Genomic DNA, 27,040 nt, shown 5'->3' on the forward strand with positions numbered 1-27,040 from the left:
GTGTGGCCTGTAGCGTCAACTATTGGTGATATTGGGCCATTTGTGGTGTGGTAGTTACTCTTGGCCTATACTATCAATGTTTTAGGGTTTTGAGAACTTTTTACCATTGCATAAAAAATCGGAAATGCAATACCATCAAGATCCACATGGGCCTTTGCTAAAGACCAAGCAATGAGTGGGGGCTTGGTCAGCCCACACTCTCCTGAAATGTTGTGTTTGCGTCTCGCCAAGCTTGCGCGTGTGTCAAGGGAAAGGCTGAGTGTGTGAGAATGTGGAGCACGCGCGCGCTGAGGACCTGTACCAGACAAACGGTTGTGAAAATAAAAAATCTGTTGAATACATGAGTGAGGGTTGCTCTGACGATGATGTGTGCCAATTCTGGGGAAGATTGCACCTGAATTGAAGGAGGAGTAGCGAAAAAACGTGTTTCCTTAATCTTTATTGTACAGAAAAATCCAATATGGCGCCCGTTATAGGTTCTTGAGGCTTTTTTGTTCCTCATGAGAAATAAGGCATATCTAATGAATTTCAGAATTTTGGGACAAATGGGATGCAAATGGCATCACTTTGAATATAGGCAAATTGGGGCATGGCTGTAGAGGTTTAAAAAGCTACCTCTGCCTAAACTGACATGCACCAACTCAGAGTATTGCGTTTCAATAACCTCCTCATTGCATTCACTCTTATTCCCATAGCTATTGTGGTAGCAAACAAGCATAACTACGTGTGGCCTACACATCAAACAAAATTTCTAGTCAATTGGAGTCATGGTTCATAAGAAGATATTTGTACGTTTTCAAAATGTTCACCGTACATGGTGGACTGTATGGGTCACCACTGTATAGTTTCCCATTATAAATAAGGCATGTATAGTTTCCGACGTTTTAGACTGATGGTGTGGAAATGCCATCACTTTGAAAATGGACAATTGAGGCGTGGCCGTAGCGCCACCTATGGGTAATGGTGGGTCATTTGTGGTGTGGTAGTTTCTCATGGCCTATACTATCAATGTTTCAGGATTTTGAGAACTTTTTACCATTGCATACAAAATCGGAAATGCAATACCATCAAGATCCACATGGGCCTTTGCTAAAGACCAAGCAATGAGTGGGGGCTTGGTCAGCCCACAATTGCCTGAAATGTTGTGTATGCGTCTCGCTAAGCTTGCGCGTGTGTCAAGGGAAAGGCTGAGTGTGTGAGAATGTGGAGCGCGCGCACTGAGGAGCAGGGGAGACATTTAATTAGAAATATCCTTAACAATTAGCCAAGCATGCATTTTTCAAATATTCACCAAAATTCAACTTTTCACCTTACAGTCAACTTTTTCTGAGATTTGTGTACTAAACATTCTCAAGAGTGTTCATGAACTTGTGATTGTATCAGAGTATCAGTTTTGCACCGGGGAATGTGTAAAGCATTATTTTAGCGTTAGAAATAAATTAGATTTCCTTTATTTCAATCATTTTTGAAGATATTAATTTGCCTTCTCACATGGGAACATGATGTAGTGTCTTTCACGTGACACACCAAGTTTGGTGGTGATATTTCAAAGATTTGCTGAGATTTGATCCAACTTCCTGTTTGGTTGCTTTGTTGACGATTTTGATTGGCTGTACCGGACAAACGGTTTTGAAATTCAAAAATCTGTTGAAGAATTCAGTGAGGGTTGCTCTGACGATGATACCTGCCAAATCTGGGGAAGATTGGACAAAAATTGTAGAAGTAGCAAAAAAACGTGTTTCCTAAATCTTTATTGTACAAAAAAATCCAATATGGCGGCCGTTATAGGTTATTGAGGCTTTTTTGTTCCTCATGAGACACAAGGTATATCTAATGAATTTCAGAATTTTGGGACAAATCGGATGCGAATGGCATCACTTTGTAAATGGAAAATTGGGGCTTGGCCGTAGCGCCACCTATGGATAATGGTGCGTCATTTGTGGTGTGGTAGTTACTCCTGGCCTATACTATCAATGTTTCAGGATTTTGAGAACTTTTTCTAAAATGCATTACTATCAAGATCCACAAGGGCCTTCACTTCAAGCCAAGGAATGAGTGGGGGCTTGGTCAGTCCACAATTTCCTGAAATGTTGTGTATGCGTCTCGCCAAGCCCGCGCGTGTGTCAAGGGAAAGGCTGAGTGTGTGAGAATGTGGAGCACGCGCGCGCTGAAGAGCAGGGGAGACATTTCATTGAAAATTTCGTTAGCAATTTGAAAAGCATGCATGTTTCAAATATTCACCACAAATCGACTTTTCATGTTACAGTCAACTTTTCCTCAGATTTGTGTACTAAACATTCTCAAGAGTCTTCATATGAACTTGTGATTGAATCAAAGTATCAGTTTTTGACCGGCGGATGTGTAAAGCATTATTTTAGCGTTAGCGATAAATTCGATTTGCTTTATATCAATCATTTTTTGAGATATGAAGTTGCCTTTGCACATGGTAACATGTTGTAGTGTCGTCCACCGATATACCAAGTTTAGTGTTGATATCTCAAAGATTTGCTGAGATTTGACCCAAGTTCCTGTTTGGTTACTTTTTTGCTGATTTTGATTGGCTGTGCCGGACAAACGGTTTAGAAAATCAAAACGCCATGGGATAACTTTTGTGAGGCTTGGTCTGAAGATCATCTCTGGTCATTTTGAAGAAGATATGACAAAAATTGTAGGAGGAGTAGGCTTTCAAAGGTTTTTGATACAACCGGAAATAGCGGAAAATCTATATAACCGGAAATTTACGTCATAGGGTGCGTTGAACTCGTCTTGATCCAGGGAATCCAATGGTACCTAATTTTTGAAAATAAGGCATACGGTTCAAAAGTTGCGTGTGTAAACACAAGTCCAACTTTGACCCATTGGTGGCGCTAGAGTGGTCTGATGGGATACATGAAACTTGGTGTAGGTATAGAAGGAACTGTCCTTAATGAGTGTGCCAAATTTCACAAAAAGTTATCCAAGGGTTCTAGGGGCTGCCATTGACTCCCATGGAACTAGAATAATAATAATAATAATAATAATAATAAAACTAACAATAACAATAGGTTTCCTCCTTACGGAGGAATCCTAATAATAAAACTAACAATAACAATAGGTTTCCTCCTTACGGAGGAATCCTAATAAAACTAACAATAACAATAGGTTTCCTCCTTACGGAGGAATCCTAACTAGAGAGGGTACAATTTCTGGGGAAATTGTAGGGTGTGCTTGCTTGCGTCGGTTGCACAGGGGTCCGTTTTTGAATGACATTTTTACAACTGATATTTCTGTATATTTTATATAAAAATGAATAATTATTATTTATAAAGATTACATAGATTTAAAAGCATTTTTTTTTGCTGCTCATTTACAACTGAAAATACGAGTGAAGTGTAGAATGAAATAGATGTCTTCTCATTTCCCCTGCAAGAGGCAGCCTCAACGTTGAATCAAAACGAATAAATTTGGCAGACCGGTGTATAAATTGACCTAATCTCTATGACTTAAACGTCATCTTAAGTTTTTCCCTTCTCATGATATTTTCAGGCATTTAGCCTACTCATTAGCATTCATTCATTAATAAAGAACCCCCTTTGGAGATTATTCTACGACGTTACCCGGCAGTAGAAGATGGAATCGCGATTCAAACAGTACCATCTGCTAACTGAAAATATGCCCCCAAAAACGTAAATAAACTTGACATTTATTTAGTGGAAAATCGCTCATTCATAAAAAGCTCACTGGTAGCGATCATTGTCAGTAACAACACAAAATGCGATATAGCCCTGTGTGGAGAAGCTGCCCCGGTAAATTGTACTACTACAGTACAGTACTAGACTACTGCTGTGTTCGTCTTGGTAGCGATTGCGTTGGTTGAATTCGATTTAACGTTCCGTTGTACGGTTTAGGCTGAAATTAATTATTTTCATCAACAGATTGACAAAGTTTAGGCTGTGGCAATGAAGTTCAGGTTAGTAGTCAGATTGTTTCAACTATTGAAAGACTTTTGAGTAAGGGGAGTGCCGAACATGTGTAGATGTTTTTGTAGTGTCTCGCGTAGGCTACAGCATTGCAGTGAGCAACACTGGTTTGAAACCACAGGTAATGATAATTTCACCCACAAATCGTTTACTTGTAATGTAATGTCATAATAAATCCTACAACGAAAATGTATTTGTGAGGAATGTTTATTTTAAAGATTGAAAACAGATGCATCATAGACCACTGTAGTATGTGTTGCCCGGGCAACAGAGGCTAATGTCATGATGCTAATGCTTCAGTGAAATAGTAGACTACCGTTTCCAAAAGTAGATGTGGGCCTACTTCCTTAATAATATCAGCTAATATTGTACATTACATTTCATAATTGTGTTTCACATCACAAAGTAAAATGAGTAAATAGTTATCACCCTGGCCTCTTTGCTTGTGGCGTTCAAGCAAAGAGGCTTGAACGCCACAAGCAATAATAATATATATGTGAGACAGGTTGTGCCCTTGCCGAAGGCAAAGCACACCCAATAAGTCTTAAGAATAGGAAGGCCAGATTTTGCCAAAAATCTTTTAAAAAGTCAGTCCAGTTCTGCAACAGCATTCTTTGGACAGATGAAACTAAGATCGACCTGTAATAGAATGATGGGAAGTCATGATTCATCATCAAGTTTGACAAATTAACATTTCCTTTATGATTGTGTTAATGTGTCCAATTACTTGCCCCTGAAATAAGAGGACTGTGTATATATTTTTGGCAATTCCTTAACGTTTCATACAATATTTTTGTTCAACGCCTTGAAATAAAGCTGAAAGTTTGTACTTTAATTGCATCTTGGTTCTTTAATTGTAAATCCATTGTGGTGGCGTACAGAGACAAAATTATGAAAAGTGTGTCACTGTCCAAATATTTATGGACTTAACTGTATCTCCATGTGGACAGGCTAGACACTCACTCCTCAATGTGTGCCTATGCTGTTTATATCCTCCCCGATTCTTTCAGTTTGCCCACTAGGTCATCAACCGTGTCCACCTTAACCCCCGCCTGTCTCTGTGGTGGCTCATCCACCCTCACCACCTCCACCCGTGAAGTCAGGTCCACGCCCAGGTCTGATGGTTTCACATTGGCAATCTTCTTCTTTTTTGCTTTCTGCAAAGAAGGAACATAAAGGCACATGAGGGATGAGAAGAGTCAATCCTAGGTGTTTGTGTGCATTTAATAGGTTATTTACCATGATGTTGGGAAGGGTGGCATATCTGGGGGTGTTGAGTCGAAGGTCTGCGGTCACTACTGCTGGCATATTGATTTTGATGGTCTCCAGTCCACCATCAATCTCCCTCACCACCTTGACCTTGTCTCCATCCAGTGCCACCTCAGACGCAAAAGTGCCCTGTAATGTCAGAATGACGGTCCTTATCCACCCTCTGATAACACGCTCTAAAAAACCTTCTGTTTACATTCTCTGGCAAGGTCATTCCCATTCACAAAACATCTTAGAGAACCTTTCCATTGTTTCTCATGCATTTGCATCTGTAAGTCATGTCATGACATAACGGAAGAATGTAATCTGTTGCTTGGAAACACCACTACTTCCGCAATTGTGCCTCCTATTCAAACTGCCTTCAAATTGGCCTACAAATGTACATATTCACATCTTATTGTTTCATTCTCACCTAAAAAGCTAATTCTGATTCAAAATGATGGCAATGGTCATAAGTTTATACAAATGATTTATTCAATGATGATTTATCATTGATTTGAGTAAATTAACCTCTTCTATTTACTAAAATCCTCCTGCTCTCAATTCACTTCATGAATATTGCTGATGAAAGCTAAAACAGCCAATCGGACAACACTGACCTGAGGCCAGTCCAGTAAGGCAGCAGTCATCTGACCTGTCTGGTTACAGTCATCATCAATTGCCTGGCAGGAAAACAACATATGAACAGAATATATTGTCATGTGGAAATGAAAGTAACGTGATTGGTCCATGTAAAAAAAGAGAAATTGTGTGGACAAATCTGGTAGGAACACATAGCTACTTCCTAGCATCTCTCACCTGTTTTCCTAGGATGACAAGTTGAGCGTTTTCTTTCTTAGCCAGGGCAGCAAAGATCTTAGACACCTGTAGGGGGCCCAGTGTCTCGTAGTCATTCCCAGTAACTTCAACATGTATCCCCCGGTCCGCCCCCATGGCCAGGGCAGTACGGATAGTTTCCTGCATATAATAGACAATAGACATTTTTTGTACTATGACAACATTATATATACACACTTACAAAAACACACACGCCTGCCTAATATTGTGTAGGTTCCCCTTACACCAATCAGTCATAACATATGACCACCTGCCTAAAAGCAGGTGAACGGGCAGTGAACGGGACGAGCAGTGAACGGGACTGCTCCCGACTACATCAATTGTCTCCTCCAGCCTTACACCCCCACCCGCCACCTACGGTCGTCTTCTGACAACCGTCTGGTGGTCCCACCTCTCAAGAGCGCCCGCTCCCAACCCAAGCTCTTCTCCTGTCTGGCCCCCCAATGGTGGAATCAACTCCCCACCTCCATCAGAGACACTGACTGTCTCCCCACCTTCAAGAAAAGGCTTAAGACGCAACGGTGTACAACGGTACTTAGGAATGATTTGCTGGACCTGATGTTAGCTTCCTCCAGGAACACAATGACTCTTACTTAGGGACTTGTTGCTCTTGTTGGTTAGTTTTAACTGAGGTTTCCCAGCAGAACATTTCCCAAAGCATCGCACTGCCTCTGCCGGCTTGCCTTCTTCCCATTGTGAATCCTGGTGCCATGTGTTCCCTGAGAAGTGATGCACCCAGCCATCTAAATGATGTAAAAGAAAACGTGATTCATCAGACCAGTTCACCTTCTTACATTGTTCCGTGGTCCATTTCTGATGCTCACGTGCCCATTGTAGGCGCTTTCGGCAATTGACGGGTCAACCTAACAGGTCTCCAGCTACGCAGCCCCATACGCAACAAACTGCGATGCACTTTGTGTTCTGATACTTTTCTATCAGAACCAGAATAAACCTTTTCAGCAATTTGAGCTACAGTACCTCCAGCCTTCGCTCCCCATGTGCATCAATGAGCCCATGGCCCTGTCGTTTACCTACCGGTTTACCGCTTTTCCTTCCTGGGACCAGTTTTGTTAGGTAATGACCGCTGCAGACCAAGAACACCCCACAGTACACAGCTACAGTTTTGGAGATGCTCTGACCCAGTCATATAGACATCACAATTTGGCCCTTGTCAAAGTAGCCCAAATCCTCATGCTTTTCCTGTCAGTGGTCATAATGTTATGACTGCAGTGTTTCCTCTAGTGTTTATTTCCTTCAAAATGTTGGGGCATAAATAGACTCTGACAATACACAAGAATATTTTAACACATAGCTTAACCCTTGTGTTATCTTCGGGTCATTCTGACCCATCCATCATTCTGACCCACCATCGTATTGTGACAACTTTACCGCATACAAAAACAAAGTGAAGCATTTTCTTTTAACCGTTGGGCTGTCTCAGACCCCCCACATTGCGAAGGTTAAAATATTTTTTTTATTTGTTTTTGTATTGGGTAAAAACAACGATGGTTCGTTATGAACCTTTGGGTCATGTGACCCGAAGGCAGCACAAGGGTTAAGTAAAGGAATATTTGCTGTTGGAATTTATTTTCTTTACTGAAGTTACGTTCACCGAGTTCAGAATCAGAATGGGTTTTATTCGCCATGAAAGTTTGCACAGACAAGGAATTTGCTTTGGCAGGAAGGTGCAAACATTAAACATATAGGAATCTAAAATTTAAATATGAGGACTAACTATACTAAGGGTACATAACTAGCAATACTAAGTGGAATTAGATTAAAATAAACTATATAATAAAATAAAATATAAGTTGCAGTAATTTACAATATAAATATACAAAAAATACAAATATTACAAGAAATACAAATGGTACAAGATTGTATTGTGCAGTGCAAAAAGCTGTGTGTTTTAAGGGCATTGAGTCATGAAGTCAGTGTGAACCCTTGGCCTTGTTGAAGAGGCCAACAGCGGAAGGGAATAAACTGTTTTTGTGGCGTGTGGTATTGGTCCTGATGGACCGCAGCCTTCTGCCGGAGGAGAGTGACTGAAACAGGGAGTGACCAGGGTGGGAGGAGTCAGCCACAATCTTCCTCGCTCGCCTCAGGGTCCTCGAGGTGTGCAGGTCCTTGAGGGCAGGCACATTGCAGCCGATCACCTTCTCAGCAGTGCGGATGATACGCTGCAGTCTGCTCTTGTCCTTGGCAGTGGCAGCAGCGTACCAGATGGTGATAGAAGAGGTGAGGATGGACTCAATGATGGTTGTCTAGAAGTGCACCATCATTGTCTTTGGCAGGTTGAATTTCTTCAGCTGCCGTAGGAAGTACATCCTCTGTTGTGCTTTTTTGGTGAAGGAGCTGATGTTCAGTTCCCACTTGAGGTCCTGGGAGAGGATGGTGCCCAGGAAGCGGAAGGACTCCAGAGTGTTGACTGGGGAGTCGCACAGGGTGATGGGGGTGAGTGGGGCTGTATTCTTCCTGAAGTCCACAACCATCTCCACTGTCTTAAGAGCATTGAGCTCTAAGTTGTTATGGCTGCACCAGGTCACCAGGTTGTCAGCTTCCCACCTGTAATCAGACTCGTCCCCGTCAGAGATGAGCCCAATGAGGGTGGTGTCGTCCGCAAACTTCAGAAGTTTGACAGACGGATGACTGGAGGTGCAGCTGTTGGTGTACAGGGAGAAGAGCAGAGGGGAAAGGACGCAGCCCTGAGGAGATCCGGTGCTGATGGACCGGGAGTAAAAGACTTGTGTCCCCAGCTTAACGCATTGCTTCCTGTCAGACAGGAAGTCTGTGATCCACCGGCAGGTGGAGTCGGGCACGTTCAGCTGGGAGAGCTTGTCCTGAAGCAGGGCGGGGATGATGGTGTTGAAGGCAGAGCTGAAGTCCACAGACAGGATCCTGGCGTAGGATACTGGGGAGTCCAGGTGCTGTAGGGTGAAGTGGAGGGCCATGTTAACGGTGTCATCCACAGATCTGTTGGCTCTGTAGGCAAACTGCAGTGGGTCCAGGAAAGGGTCTGTGATGGATTTGAGGTGTGCCAGCACAAGGCGCTCAAAAGACTTCATTACCACAAAGGTCAGGGCGACGGGTCTGTAGTCATTGAGTCCTGGTGGCCTTGGCTTTTTGGGCACAGGGATGATGGTGGAGGACTTGAGACAGGCTGGCACATGGCATGTCTCCAGGGAGGTGTTAAAGATGTTGGTAAACACCGGAGACAGCTGGTCAGCGCAGTGCTTGAGGGTGGCAGGAGAGACAGAGTCCGGCCCAGCTGCTTTGCGAGGGTTCTGCCTCTTGAAAAGTCTGTTAACTTCACCCTCCTGAATGGAGAGAGTCGTCACTGTAGAGGGGGGAGGCCTCATGGGTGGGAAAGGGTAGTTCAGGACTGTCCAATTGTCTTTCAAATCTACAGTAGAACTTGTTCAGGTCGTGTGTCGCATGAGTTGAATTTTTCCAACTTTTGCAGTGCTTTGCCAGGAATAAGAGCTAATATGTACCTCTCAACAATAAGTTTATGGGATAAACTTAGTTCAATATTTGAAGTAAGGTCGCTATAACAAATTATTTTGTGGCTAAATACTCCATTCTGTTGGCCTACAGTAAACATTTCACAATTCTAACAAACCGGGCATATTTGCTCTCATAGTTACACTCTTGCTTTTTTGACATTTAAGTCTGTAAACATCGGAAGTTGTGTCGTATAAAACTGAACGATAAAGTACGAAAACGATGCAGTGTTTCCCATACATTGATTTATTTGTGGCGGCCCGCCACAATTAGAAATTGAAGCATATATATTTAAATATTTAAAAAAATATTTCATTGAAGCCTTTATGCACCCTTTTCATTAGTCTGCATTTTTGCAGGGGAAGACCGGAAGCAAGAAAAAAATCCCAGAAAACCAGCCTCAGGCCACGTTTACACATAGCCGGGTATTTACAGAAACAAATATTTCTGCCCCTCCCGTTTTCAAAAATAACGTTGTACACACAAGATCGTTTTAAAAAATGTTTCTGTTTACATTAACCCGCATAAATACGCCCCCGAGCGCTATCATAACTATGCCAAACCTGTAGGAGGCAGTGTAACGAGAAGGATAAAGCCATGCAAACCAATCAGAATTCTCAAAATCAACAACAACTACGGATAACACGATCAACTTCCTTTTCCTTTCAATAGTAAATATTGTGCGAGGTTCATTTGTTTGGATGATTCACAAATAAATGTAACGCGATTCACAAATAAATGACCCCATTACAATAGGTGCGTTCGACTTCATGCAGCGCCATTGGCTTGAAGCAGCCAATGGCATTCTCAACTGCAAGGCAGCCGGCTGTCGGCGCCGCCGGTGCTGCATGAGAAGTCGAACACACCTATTACTACAAACAGGACGCTCACATGACGTGATGCATTTTTAGTCGCATAGTGTGACATTTGAGAACCTAAAACTCTGTTTAACCTTGTGCACACGCCAACACAAAAACAGAGTTTTCAGAAATCTCCACTTTGAGTTTTTAGAAAATGATCGTTTTCCGTGATAAAACCTCAGTTTTCGTGTAAATGAAAGGCCAAACCGCATGAAAATATATGCGTTTTTCCTCCGTGTAAACGGGGCCTCATACGACAAGAAGATGAACGGTAAACAAACAAGCATACGTGGAAAGACCAACCAACCCTGACGTAAAAATTGTTAGAAATAAAAGTAGTTTTTTTTAAACGTAAGTTTAAAAACAAAGCTCACTGATGGTTAATATAGCCAGAACTGTTTTCATCAGATTTGATCCAACAACATTACTATTTTGCCCATAATGCAGCAAAGTGCTGTCCCATTCCAATTTAAAGCATTTTGAGCCCTTGCAGCCCCTCTTGTACTCAATCACTTGAGTAAGTCTGTGAGGGTTTCAGGGCTTAGGGGGGGACATTGGGATTGGGCATTAGAATCATAATTCTCTGCACAAATTTGTCCAAAACTGATACATTCAAGTTAAATATAATAATATTCATAGTTCAATACATTCAGCAAATATAACAATATGAGTCCAACATAATGTTGGACTCATATTGTAAATGTAATGTTTATATTACATAAAGCTCAAAAAAGGTTTTGCACTCAAATTAATGCTAAAAAGTGCTGTGCGTGCTAGCATTACTTGTTGAGGTCTTTATTTACACAAACATCAAAACGATACTCGGACCTAGGTTTGGGCTAAGACCTGTCAGGGAAACTTTCTGAAGACACTGTATACTTGGATTGTTATGATTGCCGGATTAATACAAATTCTTTATTCGATATTAAAGCACAAAACAAAGTACTCTGTGACCAATCTACCGGAGGACACGTATTACTGAATGTCGTTTGGCAGAGTGATCCCATCTCAATTACACAGCCAGTCTTCAGGGTTTTTCCTGGGTCAAAATGGGTCTTAGGTGCTCAAAAAAAAAATCTTATTTTCTTATTATCCAATTAATAATTGACGTAACAACTTATTGTAAATGGTCAGTAGCCTAGCCTATCGATTAAGGTAGGCAACTCTGAAGCATGTACACTGTCTGCTTCATTTGATCTTGATAGGCTAAGCATTCTGTAGCAAATATTAACAATAAACCCACTTTTTATTAATTTAAACTACTTCAGCATAATAATGAACCTAAAATACAAACCTGAGCAAGGGCAGCAATCGCTATCGAATCAACAGACATGTGCAATTTAGCTAGCAGGGGAAGAATACAAACAACAAAAATCACCAGTTAACTTGATTTAAATTTGCAAGAACTATAGACTTATACAATAACAGGCTTAAATGAACTGACAACATAAGTTATACGACTTACAGTTCTCAAGGACGCACACACGCAATCTCAACTGCGGTGTGAAGCGCGTGTCCGTGCAATTGCGTCCGACATGCACTCTTAACAATCACTGCTGATAGACGGCCTAAAACGTTGTACAGCCTGATTTCTGATACCGTCGCGGCAGAAATGTAGCCATAGAGTAAACACTGCACTATATATTATCATTCCAGATTAAGAATACCAATGGAGGCTGCGTTTGAAATCGTAAATCAAACTTTTGTCAGCATTTTGAGTGGAAATTTCATTTGCATTTGTACAGGTGTATTCGTGCACGTCGGGCTGGCCCTCGCAGCGGAACGACAGTTTAGTGGCCACGTTGTCCATTCGCGCACCTCACAGTTGCGTATTGATCAGACAAGAAGACACGCTTATCAACTCGATTACTATTGCTCAAAACAGAACAAGGGTTCGGCTGTAGCCTACTTGAAACATACTATTGAGAACATATTCGCTGACATGCATTGCATGCGTGATGAACACAGCTTCTTTTTTTGCTGACTTTTTTTTGCCTTTGGCGCTCGGGATTTGTCATTGGGGCTCGGGAAAATGGCTTTGGCGCACAACAAAATTTTCTCTATGCAGGAAAAACGCTGGTCTTATATATTCACTACATCTGGTCATTTCGAAACAACATTCAATCAATATAAATGTCAGTCTCATTCTCCTAAGACATTACATTCACAGTTGAAACAACACAGCTTCAGAACCTGATGTCCCAAAGGTCCTTCCCCCCAGGTGATAAGAACTCTCATGCTGCATTTCTCTCCAAGTCAGGAAGTCATAAAACTCCAGAAGTTGACAATCCAAAACGGTCAACAGTCCTTTGTGGGGTCATTCTAAACAAGAGTTAATGATTACAAACAATGACCTCACTCTTCTCCACAATGGATTGTAAACTACAAAAGGCCTCTACAGCAAAAGGTCTCTACAGTCAAAGATCAAACAGCTGCTTTATTAGCACCTTACTGTATGTCTCCAAATTCCCCTTCAGGTCATAAATATCTTAAGCCACCCAGACTTCATGTCTCCAGAGGACCCCCCTGGTCAAACTAATCTCCATTGTATCAAGAATCTTAGATAGAAAGCCGTATAAGATGCTCCACCCATCCCCCAGGATCTACAGTCCTACAGGGGGTGGTTCAGAAGCCTTAGGTCAAACAGACATACCTCTAAATCCTTCACCCCCTCTTGACCTAACACCTTTTCTGCCAACTGTAAGCTAGCCTCAGGATGTTCCTTAACAAGACATAAAAACCATTGTAAATCAAATTACTTTCGAACCCTCAAATTCTTTCACAGACCCTAATGTTGACTCCGCCCTGCCTTACACCACAAATACTCTAATTCTGTGGGAAACACTGCGATGTTCCCCTCCATCTGTGCAGTACTGGATATGAGGATGCGAAAGATTGCTTGCAATGTTTGCGTATTTCTGGAAGGCTCTTCCACGGTTAGCGTGGTATAGTCAAAATTCATACTATAGGCCAAATGCATACCGGTATATCTCTATACCGCTTTTACCGTCCAGCCCACACACACACACACACACAGTATTATTACGGATGCCACAATTTTCTATATAATATTGAACCGTTCGGTACAACATCTACAGTTCCAAACGCGCTTGTAAATAGCATTTTTTCCAGTTTTGAGTTAAAATAATTCATGTGCATTTTATTTTTCTCCGAATTGGCTGTTTCTGTGTGTCAGTCTACCACTGTTGCCCAAAAACTCACCAGAAGTCGCAATTGGCTCTCTGAAAAGATGCGGAGACCTTTTATGGCAACACTATAAATACATTCTATTGTGATACATTTTTCAGCTATATCGCACAGCCCTTTACTCACTTGAACTTGCTGAGGGCCACAGCTGACAGCTACCACTTCCTTAATAAGCTTCTTCTCCTTCAGCTTGACAGCCTCCTCCACAGCAATCTCACAGAAGGGGTTCATGGAGTGTTTCACACCATCAGTTACCACACCGCTGTGGTCCGGCTTCACACGGATCTGCGTAAAGGAAGGGGACAGTTAACTGTCATTGGGAGACGAAAAAACAGATGACACAGGGTCACAGAGAGGGAGTGCATGAAGAAACAAGAATGTATGTGTATTGACTACTTGAAGTATTTAGATCCATTCACTTTTTCCCCATCCCTTCACATTTACTTATCTATACTATTGTGCAAGGAGTGTGTGTGTGTACATTTTATTGTGGGATTTTAGTAGAATGATTAACTTGAAAACCGGCACTGTGCAAAGTTGTAATTTTGCGGGTGCAGCGGTTGGTGTTTGGATGAGCGCTTTGGGATCGCTAAAAGTCATTTGCCACCATGTTTTCGTGATGGATACCTTTCAGACATGTTGAGTTGGCACTATGGATCTAGCGAGAAATACATATCACAGTGTTGAGCTGAGCTCCACTAAGCACTAATCACCATTGTTCTTACAAAAACAAGCATTATACATTTACATTATACATTTAGTCATTTAGCAGACGCTCTTATCCAGAGCGACTTACAGTAAGTACAGGGACATTCCCCCGAGGCAAGTAGGTTGAAGTGCCTTGCCCAAGGACACAACGTCAGTTGGCATGACCGGGAATCGAACTGGCAACTGGCATTAGTTGGATTAACGTTGTGTTACGATGTCTAAATGGAACGTGCACATCGATTTTAGGTTGATATAACGTTGTTTCAAAGTTGCTGTTTTTTATCTATCCTAAGGCAAAAACAACTAAATCAATTTCACCTTTCACATTGACTTGTGTCAATACCCACAACCTAGGGCATTTGTTTCCCGAATCCCACAAACTCAATAGCTTACAATAGCATTAAAGGCGGTGTAGGCAAGGTTGTTGAGTAGCACTTTTGGTTATATTTGCCTATATAAACTTCACATCTTGATAGCAACCAATACATGTAAAGGTTTGACGGTAACATAAAATCCATCCGACATTTGAGACATCGCAAGACTGTACAACCAATCATTAAGCCGGGCCAGTACTAATGATTGGACGGGCTACCTGTCTGTCTGTCTGTCTACCTACCTGCGCACACTCTGCCCCTTCACTCAATGCGCGTTACTGTAGTTTTCAATCAGGCTAGGCAGAGGTATTGTAAACAACTGAGCTAGAGGCACAAGAATGGCGGAGAAACAGCAGGCAACAAATCCAGTTCCTGATTTCTCAGTTAAAAGACGGAAGAGAAATCTGACATTAGTTGAAAAGGCTACCACCAAAAATAAATATGAATTAGCAAGAATAAGTAAAAACCAGTCAATATCGGTGTTTCTTTTCCACACCAACAGCCAGCTGTTGATAGCTCACCATCAAAATTGCAAACTAGTAAAAAATGTACACTGCAAAGGGTAATGGTTAAACCCTCCTGGTGGAGGAATCCTAAAAACATGGGGCCGGTTGCACAAAACACCTTGAGTTAACATTTTCCTTAAAATCAGAGTTAAGGTTTCCTAAAATGTTCACTTAAGTATTTAAGGTTTTCTCTTTATCTTGGTCGTATACTTCCCTTAAATTAAACTTTGTTTGCTAAGGGCTCCTTAAAGTTAGTTACAGCGTTGCACAAAAGCCCTTAGCAAAGTTAGTTACAGCGTTGCACAAAAGCCCTTAGCAAACAAAGTAAGGAAGCTGGCTGGCTGGCGGCGCCGCTGGCGCTGCATGATGTCGAACATACCTATACTCTGGTGGTACGCAAGTGACTCGTGGCAGTTGCATTGGGTGTCTTGCAGCTTTTGTTTACTGTCATGTAACTGCCCAGCGGCCATTTTAAAATAGAACAGGCTATAAACTTTTACTTTTGAAATATGTGTAGCGGCCTGCAGAAACCCGTGGATGTCGCGGCCGCTCATTGTTGGCTATAAGCCATAAAAGTTTGAAAATCGTTTTCTGTCAAAATTGAGATTTTTGATGTTTTGTATAGTTAACACCCTAAACTTCATTGTAATGTACAAAAAGTATATGATTATATGATTACTTATGAAAAACTGTTCATTTCAAACAGTTTTTGGACATGTCAGCTAGCAAGATTTTCAAGCCATGTCAAATCAAATACTCAGTTTGCCTACTCTTTTGCTGCAGCAGCCCCTAACAACTGATCAATGAAGTCAGGCTGTTAAACATAAAAATAACTTGCTGAGAAGTTATTAATGTAGCCTATACTTAAACTGACGTTTACATTCACAACCTGATTACGAACAAAAGGATTTTCTCCCTTATCGACACAGGTCTACTTTAAAATGATGTAACTTCAGTTGTGATAAAGATATCTGAGTGATGTAAACAAATTTGTATCCAGTAGAGTTTGTAGATTCCAAATATGTATAATACCCAGAAAGTAAAATGTTCACGATGTGAAGGGTTTCCGCAGGCCGTCACACATAGGGTCTATAGGCTAGTTAAACTGTTTGTGCTCACAGACTCCAACCATACTTTTGACGTCTCACAAGTAGTCGATTTAGACTACTTGTTGTAGACTTGTGCTAATGCATGTGCATTAGCACAAGTCTACAATGGTGGCTCATGTGCACGCTTAAATTCAGTTACTCTGAGTAAAATAATTTGTTACTAATTCATTACGTGTGTACAAGTCTGCTTTACATTACAGTCACACCATTACACTATATGCAACAACATAATGTCTAAATCGACTACTTTGTATGGTGAGCGTGTAGTGAAACATCAAAAGTCTGTTAGCACAAACAGTTTAACTTATATTAAAAAAATAAAAGTTTATAGCCTGTTCTCCTATTCTAAAATTGCTGCGGGGCAGTTACACGACAGTAAACAGTGCCGCCATCACTCCCATTGATACAAATTATAAAAATGATACCACCCAGACAGCAAAATGTGTTTGGGCCAGATTTGGATCAGGTTGGATCCGCGACTCACATCAAGGGCTCATCTGGCCCTGGTCTGTCATTCATACTTAGGCTATCAGACAATTAAGGGCCAAACAAATACCCACGCAATTTGTAATTTTCAAACGTTTTATTTTTATTTTAAACAGGCAAAAGAGAACATTACAGCATAAAAAAACATCTGTTACGGGAATATGCACCAGTTCAGTTAAATTTCATTTCATAGTGTGTTGATGTTGAAGAATATATGTGTTCAATACAGTGAGACTTTGGATATGGTACTGACGTCCGAACTAGTTAATGTATTTGGACGTGAGAAGTGGGCGCTAGCAGTAGCTAGCAGCGATCACCGCAGTGTAGTACTAGCAGCTAAGCTAGCTACAGACAAAAGAGTGGGTATAGTGGCTAGCGCTAACATGGCTACGATGTTGCAGCTAACATACAATGGACATTATATTTAGCAATTTTGGTAAATAATAAGCAACGATAACCGTTTTGGCCTTCTGTTCACATTAGTTGTGGATGTTTAAAAGAACCTACTGTACCAGCTAACCATAGCTATGCTACTAGCTTGTCTAGCACGTAGCCTACGTCTGAGGTTGTCAGAATAATGTGGTGTAAACTAAGTTTGTAAACTTTTATGTTTAATATAAATATTTAACAGACTAACATGACTATCAACACCAATTACTTACCTAATAACATTTTTACTTAGGCCTACTAATAATGCACTTACCAACAATCACAAATCACAACAATCACAAAGACGGTGCAGCCTGCGGTCTTCCACTCTGCAGTCAGATAGAGTGGCAGGTTTATGCAGGGGGAAAAGCGTTCCGTTAGTAGTGGCACGTCTGGTCTGCGCAGCTCCTGCGGATCCGGCCCACACCCGCCGGGCGGACTCGATTCAGTTGTGGCGCGTTTGGTCTGCGCAGCTCCCGCGGATCCAGCCCACACCCGCCGGGCGGACTCGATTCAGTTGTGGCGCGTTTGGTCTGCGCAGCTCCTGCGGATCCGGCCCAGAGCCATAGAAAAATATTTGTTACCATATTTGTATATGGCTCTGATCCGGCCCACACCCGCCGGGCGGCCTCGATTCAGTTGTGGCGCGTCTGCGCAGCTGCCCTGGATCGGCGCCGCAACCGCCGGACGGGAATGTCACAGCCAGAATTGCTATAGAGGTCTGGCGCAAATTTGGTGCAGATTTGCATAGTGAGTGCGACTGCTGCACGAATCTGCTGATTCGAAAACGGATCTGGCACAGATGTAAATGCTGTCTGGGCAATGATAAAAAGGCAGAGACGACACGGACATTGTGGGCAAAGCTTGTCTACATTGCATGCACTCGTCACCCTCCATACAGGTACAGTTAGCCCCCTAGCACAGGTGCTGGACACCCGGTGTTATCGCCCTGGTTTCTAGACTACATGGTTTCCGTAAGCATGTGAGCTGTGCGTTCACCTAACAGCAGCAACTGCCGTTGGCCTCTATCACCAGATTCGTCACAAATTCACACAACATTCAACATTATTGGCGATTTTCGCATCTAATATTTGCTGCTGTAGACTACGAAAATAAATAAAACAGTTTCTTTTTTTGCTCTCGCCTGCTTCGCATTTCTCTCCCTCCCTTCCCCCTCCCTTCCCTGCTTAGCTTCTATCGTATTGTCTTGTGCATGTTATGAGTTCTGTAATGTTGTACAATGTATGTTCCTATATGCTGAGGTGTTTTCCTGTTCCCACACTGTACTCCTCTAGGAGCATAGTCTGGGGGTTGACTTTTTCTCTCATGTTTCTGCTGAAATTTTAAGGGGGTGCCGATAATGGCTGCCTCGGTCGGTATCTTTCGACCAAAGTAAATTCCTTGTCTGTGCAAACTTTCATGGCGAATAAAAACCCATTCTGATGATTGTTGGTCCGTTGCTATACAACGCAAGCTATTCAGGCTCATGGAGAAAAGGAGCTTTCAGTCACAAATGTATTGGCATTCAGGCAACATTTTGTATGGGTTCATCGAAAACAACTGGTTACCGTGGGCACGCCAGAAAATACCCAAATTTGTAGGTTAATCACGTATTTGGGGTTGTCTTGAGGCAATAGCCAAATTTACCACGATACCACAGCCCCTTATGAAACTACATCTTACAAATTAATACTTAGATCTTCACTGTGAACCCAGACAATAGGCTACGATCAAAATACGCTTAACCCTAAAGGAAGATGCTTTTTAGCCCCATGGTGCAGGGCTCCAGACTAACTTTTTTTACTAGGCGCACAGTAGCCCCTGACTGAATTTTAGGAGCGCAATCAGAAAATGTTGGGGCACACCTTAAATCGACCTGCAATGCCGTTATTAATGTAACTAGAGAGGGTACCATTTCTGGGGAAATTGTGGGGTGTGCTTGTGTTGGTTGTTTTTACAACTGATATACAGCAGCGCACCACACAAGTTGGAATTTAAATACATTATTTAATGTGACATTATGTACTGTACATGCAAGTCTTAGCTTAAATGACTTAAATGTATGATGCGCTTATCGATCCGTCCTCCTACACCACAACACGATACTTGCTGAGCAACAGCGCAAACAATGTAAAAAATTCACACAAGCAGTCCATCTCTCAAAGTGCACCAGATTGATGGATTTAACTTTAAAACGCACCCAATTTTCTTCCGGTGGAGCATGCCCCCGGACCCCCTACTAGAGTGGTGGAGGTTCACCACCATAGTCTCACAAAAACCTGTGTGAAACACTGAAGATGTTGCTGTTCCTTTTTGACAAGCAGATAGCACTAGGCTAAGTTTTTTCCATTTAAAAACACCTCCACAAAAGCAGTCTGGGATCAAAACAAGTTTGACAATAAAAAAGGCTCTCCTCTAACAAAGAGTGCAAGGTGAACGTAGAGCTCACAAGCCTAGTTAACTATGGCAGTATGTTTGACCTCCGTACAAAAGGGTTTGTTCAACTTTGTAATGACCTTGGTCTTTTCCCACAGGCTAGTATGTTGACTTGCAAGCCTGTGTACAGGTGAATTATTTGCGAATATGCAAGTTTGCTAGCTTTCTAGCTACCAATTGACAAAAGAACAAGCACTATTCAACTAGTCTTGCTAAATCAAGTAAGTCACTAGTTAGCATGCTTGCTTGTTGCTCACCAATGTGTTACTAGCCAGCAAATGAATATTTTCCAAATTACAATAATATGTTTGATTATTTCAATAATAATACAAGTACCTTGACAGCATAGTCAATCACACGTTTAACTCCAACAAGGACGCGCTTCGACATTGTTGAGTTGGCGATTCTTGTTTCACAAATTGGTTACACAGCTAGCTAACTTTTCCTTCTTCTTCTTGTGTTTGGTTTATTCGTGGTATACATCTCGTCGTTTTGCTACTGCCACCTCCTGGTATACTGATATATTTTATCAACATTTGGTTCTCTTGATTGCTTTTCGTAAATTTTTTGTGACAATTGCAGGACGTAGCTTGGAGCTGTCATTGTACTGTTTCAAGTTTCTATCACGTTATTTTATGACAATGTCAGATGATTTAGTGTATTTTGAACAATTGTTCAAGGAAGTGACAATAGTATATAGTAAAAAAAGAAAAATCCTAGTCCTGATTTTCTTATTTATAGAGCACATGTATTATATTGGACTATTACACTGTTGATAGGCTATATACATTGTATGTACACGTGTATGCTATTTATACAATTCAAAAATAAACGTGAAACTGACCAGAAGGATAGGGGATATAAAAAAAAATTGTGGGGGGGGTAAAACAACCACCATTACTTTATTTAAACAACTATGTATTTAAGAAGAGCAAGACAATACGATACAAAATTAAAGTTACAAACATAAGAAGATAGTGACTCTTGAGTTTTTGTTTTACTATATCCTCCCATCCACTACCAAAAAGCATCCAGCCAGACAACTCGCATAACAAGAGCAGGTGAATCCCCGGTTGTAGCATCGTCCTCGGTCCAGTGGCGCGGGAAGGGGGGTGCTGCAGCACCCCCTAACTGCAGGAAGGAAAACATAAATAAAGGTGTTAGTATTTTTTTTATATTAAATATATATATTAAAACGATAAAATAAATTATTTTGCTTTGGGGAAGAAAATAGACATGTAAAAAATTTGTTTGCTAGTTTTTAGCTATCACAGGCATGCATGGAGATCTTGCTATATGGGGTTCACGGGGTTTGCAGAAGTTGTTACTTGCTAACGGATAAATAAGAACGTGAATGAACATAATGGCGCAAAAACGAATTTCAGATTTCTTCGGCAAAAATGCTAAAATATCCAGGACCGACGAGTTAGATTTAGAAGATGGAGATGGTGCAGCACCTTCTTTTACTTTGCCCACAGTCAACGACCACCACAATGCAGACAGTGTAGCTAAGGGGTCAGTGGCTAACCATGCTACTGACAAATACGAGCTAGTCAACACTGACTAGGAGCCGCAGCTAGCGTCAATGGATTTGACGAGCCGTGTCGTCCAGACATACGTTTTCCTGGGAGGGAAATTGGATCCAAGACCTTCGAGCGGTCATTTCAGAAAAGCTGGTTTACCAAGTGGAAATGGTTGCATTATAATACTGAGAGAGATGCCGTTCTTTGCTTCTCCTGCTGCAAAGCCCTAGAGAAGGGGTTAAGACATACTGATGGAAAGAAATTCATTCATAGTAGGAGGCTTGGCGTAAAGCCACCACAAAATGTAGCCAGTTGTCTGATATACATTCAGAATCAGTAAGAATGATTGCTTCGCTCAACAATATTCCAATTAATGCTCTACTCTCAGACATTGTTGAAAAAGACCAAAAAACTGCCAGAACAGTCTTAGAACTGATATTCAGATCAATCAAATTCCTCGTCCGTGAAGGTCTTCCGTTAAGAGGCCATCCTCCAGGCGCATTTCCCTCCGCATTTCCCCGGCTTCAGGTATGTATGCTTTGTGTGTGTATACATATATATATATATATATTTTATTTTTTGCTGTAAGGTAATGATGCTGAATGAGCCAAACAAATAGCTTTGTACGTGGCAAAATGTTTTTTGAAAAGTTGGCAGCCCTGAACTTTGTTTTTAGTTTGAAGCTCAACACGGTGCTGTATGCTACTAGCTAGTTAGCCCGTTGTTTCTTCCATACTGACTGTTTTGTTGTGGTTGTTTTTAAGAATGTAGCCTGTTTGCACTTTGTGAAAAAGTGTAAAGTTATTCATGTTCTTCAGATGCAGCGGTTGTCTGAGAGTGTCGTGTCGTGTCTCTCTCCAGGTATGTGCTCCTGTTCTTGTAAACTTCCATCCATTTTACCGTTCGCGTGTGCAGCAAGTCACGATTGTGCGCTACGGTGCTGCATTCTGTCGCACCAGTAGAGCAGCCAAGATGTGGTGCTCTTCTAGACTTACATTCCGTACAATATAATTTGTTGTAATTTGATCTCTCGTCGTAATCCTCATATTAAAAAAATGAGACACACGCAATAGAGTTGGCCCTTTTTATTATAAATGGATTCAAACTTTGCAATTACAATCCAAAGTCATTTGTATTCTTCATTTCAATGTAATGCTTATTGTGTTATGATATCGTTTGTATTATTATACTATTAATTATAATTAGTCAAAGAACCAAATTACTTTAAGAAGGAGTATTTTGCTGGAGATTAAAGAATGTATAATACATTACAACACATATTCTAGAACTGTAATCACCAGCTGCATATCAGGCACGGCACTAACTATGATCCCAGTTATTAATATGTGTGGCATTTTAATCACTGAATGCATCACGGGCACTGTGCACGAGTGAATATAACAACAGGATTTATGAAGGAGGCATGTCTTAAAGTTATGTATTGTGCTTATTAAAGTTATGCATTGTGCTTATTAAAGTTATGAACTTAGAAGTGTGCCCAGGCTTAAACATTGGGTCTCACACTGAGTGTGGGAAGCAGGCTGTTCTTTGTGTCTCTATCTTTTCAGTTTCAGAAACAACCTTGGATCTGGGTGGAGATGGCACCCGAGCAGGTGGGACGCGGAGGCAAGAACAACTCCCTGATGCACGAAAGAACAAGCTCAACCCTCTTTTCATCTTTCTGTTTTAATTGCACTGTATATTATATGCTGGGACAGGGAAAGATAGCCAGTTGGACTTCGTGAACCAGCCCAAACTCTGTTGCGGGTAGGGAAACGTAGACAACCCCAGAGCTCTGTACTTGTTGATTTCCAACTGCTGCATTAAAGCTGATATTATCGGACCTCTGTGACTCCAGACCACTCTTTCTAGAACACAGATTTGTGTCATAGAATACCATCATTACTTATTGGAATAGACACAAAGATTTTGAATCCTTCAACTGGTGACCCCGACGCTGAAAAGAGGGAGTCCAGAGGGTTCCGGCCCGACCGACGGATCGGGGGAGAGACCCATACACCGGTGCGAGGAGACAGACGTAATCGTCAGAGGCCTCAACATAAAAAAAGGTAAGCAGACACCTGTTAATTCAAAGTACTGCTATTCGGAACTGAGAACCAAATTTAGACGATTACTATGTTTCATCGTACCTAGGCAAACCAACAGTGGTGGGAAATCAACCGTTTTTGTGTTTTGTCCTTGTCCAAGGGGAGGTTAGAGTCCTCTCCAGGGGTTAGAGTCCCTAAATTCGTTGTCCTTGTCCAAGGGGAGGTTAGAGTCCTCTCCAGGGGTTAGAGTCCCTAAACTCGTTGTCCTTGTCCAAGGGGGGGTTAGAGTCCTCTCCAAGGGTTAGAGTCCCTAAATTCGTTGTCTTGTCCAAGGGGAGGTTAGAGTCCTCTCCAGGGGTTAGAGTCCCTAAATTCGTTGTCCTTGTCCAAGGGGAGGTTAGAGTCCTCTCCAGGGGTTAGAGTCCCTAAATTCGTTGTCTTGTCCAAGGGGAGGTTAGAGTCCTCTCCAGGGGTTAGAGTCCCTAAACTCGTTGTCTTGTCCAAGGGGAGGTTAGAGTCCTCTCCAGGGGTTAGAGTCCCTAAATTCGTTGTCCTTGTCCAAGGGGAAGTTAGAGTCCTCTCCAGGGGTTAGAGTCCCTAAACTCGTTGTCCTTGTCCAAGGGGAGGTTAGAGTCCTCTCCAGGGGTTAGAGTCCCTAAACTCGTTGTCCTTGTCCAAGGGGAGGTTAGAGTCCCTAAACTCGTTGTCCTTGTCCAAGGGGAGGTTAGAGTCCTCTCCAGGGGTTAGAGTCCCTAAATTCGTTGTCTTGTCCAAGGGGAGGTTAGAGTCCTCTCCAGGGGTTAGAGTCCCTAAACTCATTGTCTTGTCCAAGGGGAGGTTAGAGTCCTCTCCAGGGGTTAGAGTCCCTAAATTCGTTGTCCTTGTCCAAGGGGTAGTTAGAGTCCTCTCCAGGGGTTAGAGTCCCTAAACTCGTTGTCCTTGTCCAAGGGGAGGTTAGAGTCCTCTCCAAGGGTTAGAGTCCCTAAATTCGTTGTCTTGTCCAAGGGGAGGTTAGAGTCCTCTCCAGGGGTTAGAGTCCCTAAATTCGTTGTCCTTGTCCAAGGGGAGGTTAGAGTCCTCTCCAGGGGTTAGAGTCCCTAAACTCGTTGTCCTTGTCCAAGGGGAGGTTAGAGTCCTCTCCAGGGGTTAGAGTCCCTAAATTCGTTGTCTTGTCCAAGGGGAGGTTAGAGTCCTCTCCAGGGGTTAGAGTCCCTAAATTCGTTGTCTTGTCCAAGGGGAGGTTAGAGTCCTCTCCAGGGGTTAGAGTCCCTAAATTCGTTGTCTTGTCCAAGGGGAGGTTAGAGTCCTCTCCAGGGGTTAGAGTCCCTAAACTCGTTGTCTTGTCCAAGGGGAGGTTAGAGTCCTCTCCAGGGGTTAGAGTCCCTAAATTCGTTGTCTTTGTCCAGAGGGAGGTTAGAGTCCTCTCCAAGGGTTAGAATCTCTGAATACTGTCTATTTGTGTGGAGTCAGATTGAGTGTAATAAAAATAGAGAGGAGTGTGGTGTGTCTTTTCTTTGTCCTCTCCGGTACAAGAGGGTTACAGAATTGAATTGATGTGAAAAAGTAATATTTGTGTGGAGTCGGGTTGAGTTGAACGGTATTTTAAACAGATCTGTCGTTCTTTAAAAAATAAAAATAAAAGATCCACTAGGTGTCCTCCAAGGACCATAATTGCCTTCAGTGCAAAATCTAACAAGTTGTCAAATTGTTAAATCACTCACTTTTATCAATCTCGTGCTTTTTTCTTTGACCAAGGGTATACAGAAATTAGAGGAAATGTCAGATAAACGTCAAACCCTTTGTTTCCAATATGACATAGCGGTCGCTCAAATAATAAGTGGCACGGAGAAGGATAAACGTAAACAAGTACGTGCCGAGTATGACGAGTTCTGGAAACGACATTTGATACTAAATAACTGGGATGAAGGGGACCATATGTGCTTAAAACGGATAATGATTGAAAGTGAGGCAGCGGCCATAAAAGCAAAGAAAGCACTCGGAACATGCCCGAGTGGTATTTTCAAAAAAGGAAAATGGAAAAAAGAATGTGATGAATGGGAGAATGGCAGGCGACTGTGTCATAATTTGGGTGTAGCCATATCTTCCGTAAATTATAATTACGAGGGAAACAAATGTCGCGAAGATGAGGTTGAAACAGTCCCCATAGAATTACCACCGGCTCCGTCCGCCCCTAGACTGTACCCTTCACTTCCAAAAAAAGCCACCGCCCCACCTCCGTACTCGCATCAAATGCCGGTGTATAGAGTCCACAGCGGTCAGTTAGATATGGAGGAAGTGGCAGATGCGGGAACCGAAAGTTTGGGGGCAGCAAGTGTACGTTCCAGCTCACCACTCGTTGGCCGTAGGACAGGGTCACTGGACCGTGCCGGCCCCTCGCATCACAGCCCTGCGGAGGATGCCTTCTGTAAACGCGCTCGCAGAAACCACAACATCGGCGGCTCGTTTTCAAATTTAGCTGAATTAACGGAGATCAGTGCCCGTAGACGTAGGGAGGAAATACAAATTAGAGAGGACCTGATGGCAATGGAAAAAACGTATTCAGAGGGAAAGGCACGAGACAGGTTTTTCGAGAGGGCGGGGATGGAAGGAGAAAACCAGGCGAGGGAGGGGGATGTGAGCACGAAACCGACTACTTACGGCGCTACAATGTCAGGCTCGATTACATTGGCTGACCAAATCGCCGCAGGTTTCGAAAACATACCTTTGTTGAGTGCTCTGTTTCCCATCACCCCAAACAAAAATGTAGACCGTATTAATTATGTCAACTACAATGTCTTGCGACTGGCGAATCTGACTAGGGATGCGGTAGAAGGACTGGCAGAGCAACTCTCTGCCACCTCACTTATGGCTGTTCAAAACCGTTTGGCACTAGACATGCTATTAGCTGAGAAAGGGGGGGTCTGAGCGATGTTTGGTGAAGCCTGTTGTACATTTATCCCCAATAATACTGCCCCGGATGGATCGGTGACTAGGGCCTTAGAAGGCTTGCGTACATTATCTAAAGAAATGCACGACAATTCGGGAATTCAGAATCCCCTCAACGATTGGCTAAATAACACTTTTGGTCGTTGGAAGACTATGATTGTCTCTGTCTTTCTCTCCATATTTGGTATGTTGTGCATGTTTGCTCTGTGTGGGTGTTGTATCCCATGTATCAGGTCCCTGTGTAACAGGATCATTGTCTCGGCTGTGGAGAACCCGACGAAGGGGTTCCAAATGCCGTTGCTGGGGCTGGCTGACGAGGAGGCGGTGGTTGGTCCGGGCTATGTTGATTGATCTCTGGTGTTTTCAGACATCAAAAGAGGGATTAAAGAATGTATAATACATTACAACACATATTCTAGAACTGTAATCACCAGCTGCATATCAGGCACGGCACTAACTATGATCCCAGTTATTAATATGTGTGGCATTTTAATCACTGAATGCATCACAGGCACTGTGCACGAGTGAATATAACAACAGGATTTATGAAGGAGGCATGTCTTAAAGTTATGTATTGTGCTTATTAAAGTTATGCATTGTGCTTATTAAAGTTATGAACTTAGAAGTGTGCCCAGGCTTAAACATTGGGTCTCACACTGAGTGTGGGAAGCAGGCTGTTCTTTGTGTCTCTATCTTTTCAGTTTCAGAAACAACCTTGGATCTGGGTGGAGATGGCACCCGAGCAGGTGGGACGCGGAGGCAAGAACAACTCCCTGATGCACGAGAGAACAAGCTCAACCCTCTTTTCATCTTTCTGTTTTAATTGCACTGTATATTAT

The 27,040-nt window shown here is 42.3% G+C and overlaps 1 protein-coding gene across 1 annotated transcript; it reads right to left on the reverse strand.

Moving 5' to 3' along the window:
• Positions 1 to 4,789: 4,789 nt before the first annotated feature.
• etfb (electron transfer flavoprotein subunit beta) lies at positions 4,790 to 20,149 on the reverse strand. The gene is made up of 6 exons (XM_067237669.1): positions 20,021 to 20,149; positions 13,763 to 13,921; positions 6,027 to 6,185; positions 5,828 to 5,890; positions 5,199 to 5,357; positions 4,790 to 5,116 (listed from the first exon to the last, which is right to left on the reverse strand). Exons 1-6 carry the CDS (start codon positions 20,072 to 20,074, stop codon positions 4,946 to 4,948), a joined length of 765 nt encoding a protein of 254 aa, XP_067093770.1. The 5' UTR covers positions 20,075 to 20,149; the 3' UTR covers positions 4,790 to 4,945.
• Positions 20,150 to 27,040: the final 6,891 nt, after the last annotated feature.

Source organism: Osmerus mordax, chromosome 6, assembly GCF_038355195.1.
Source record: "Osmerus mordax isolate fOsmMor3 chromosome 6, fOsmMor3.pri, whole genome shotgun sequence".
NCBI lineage: Eukaryota > Metazoa > Chordata > Actinopteri > Osmeriformes > Osmeridae > Osmerus > Osmerus mordax.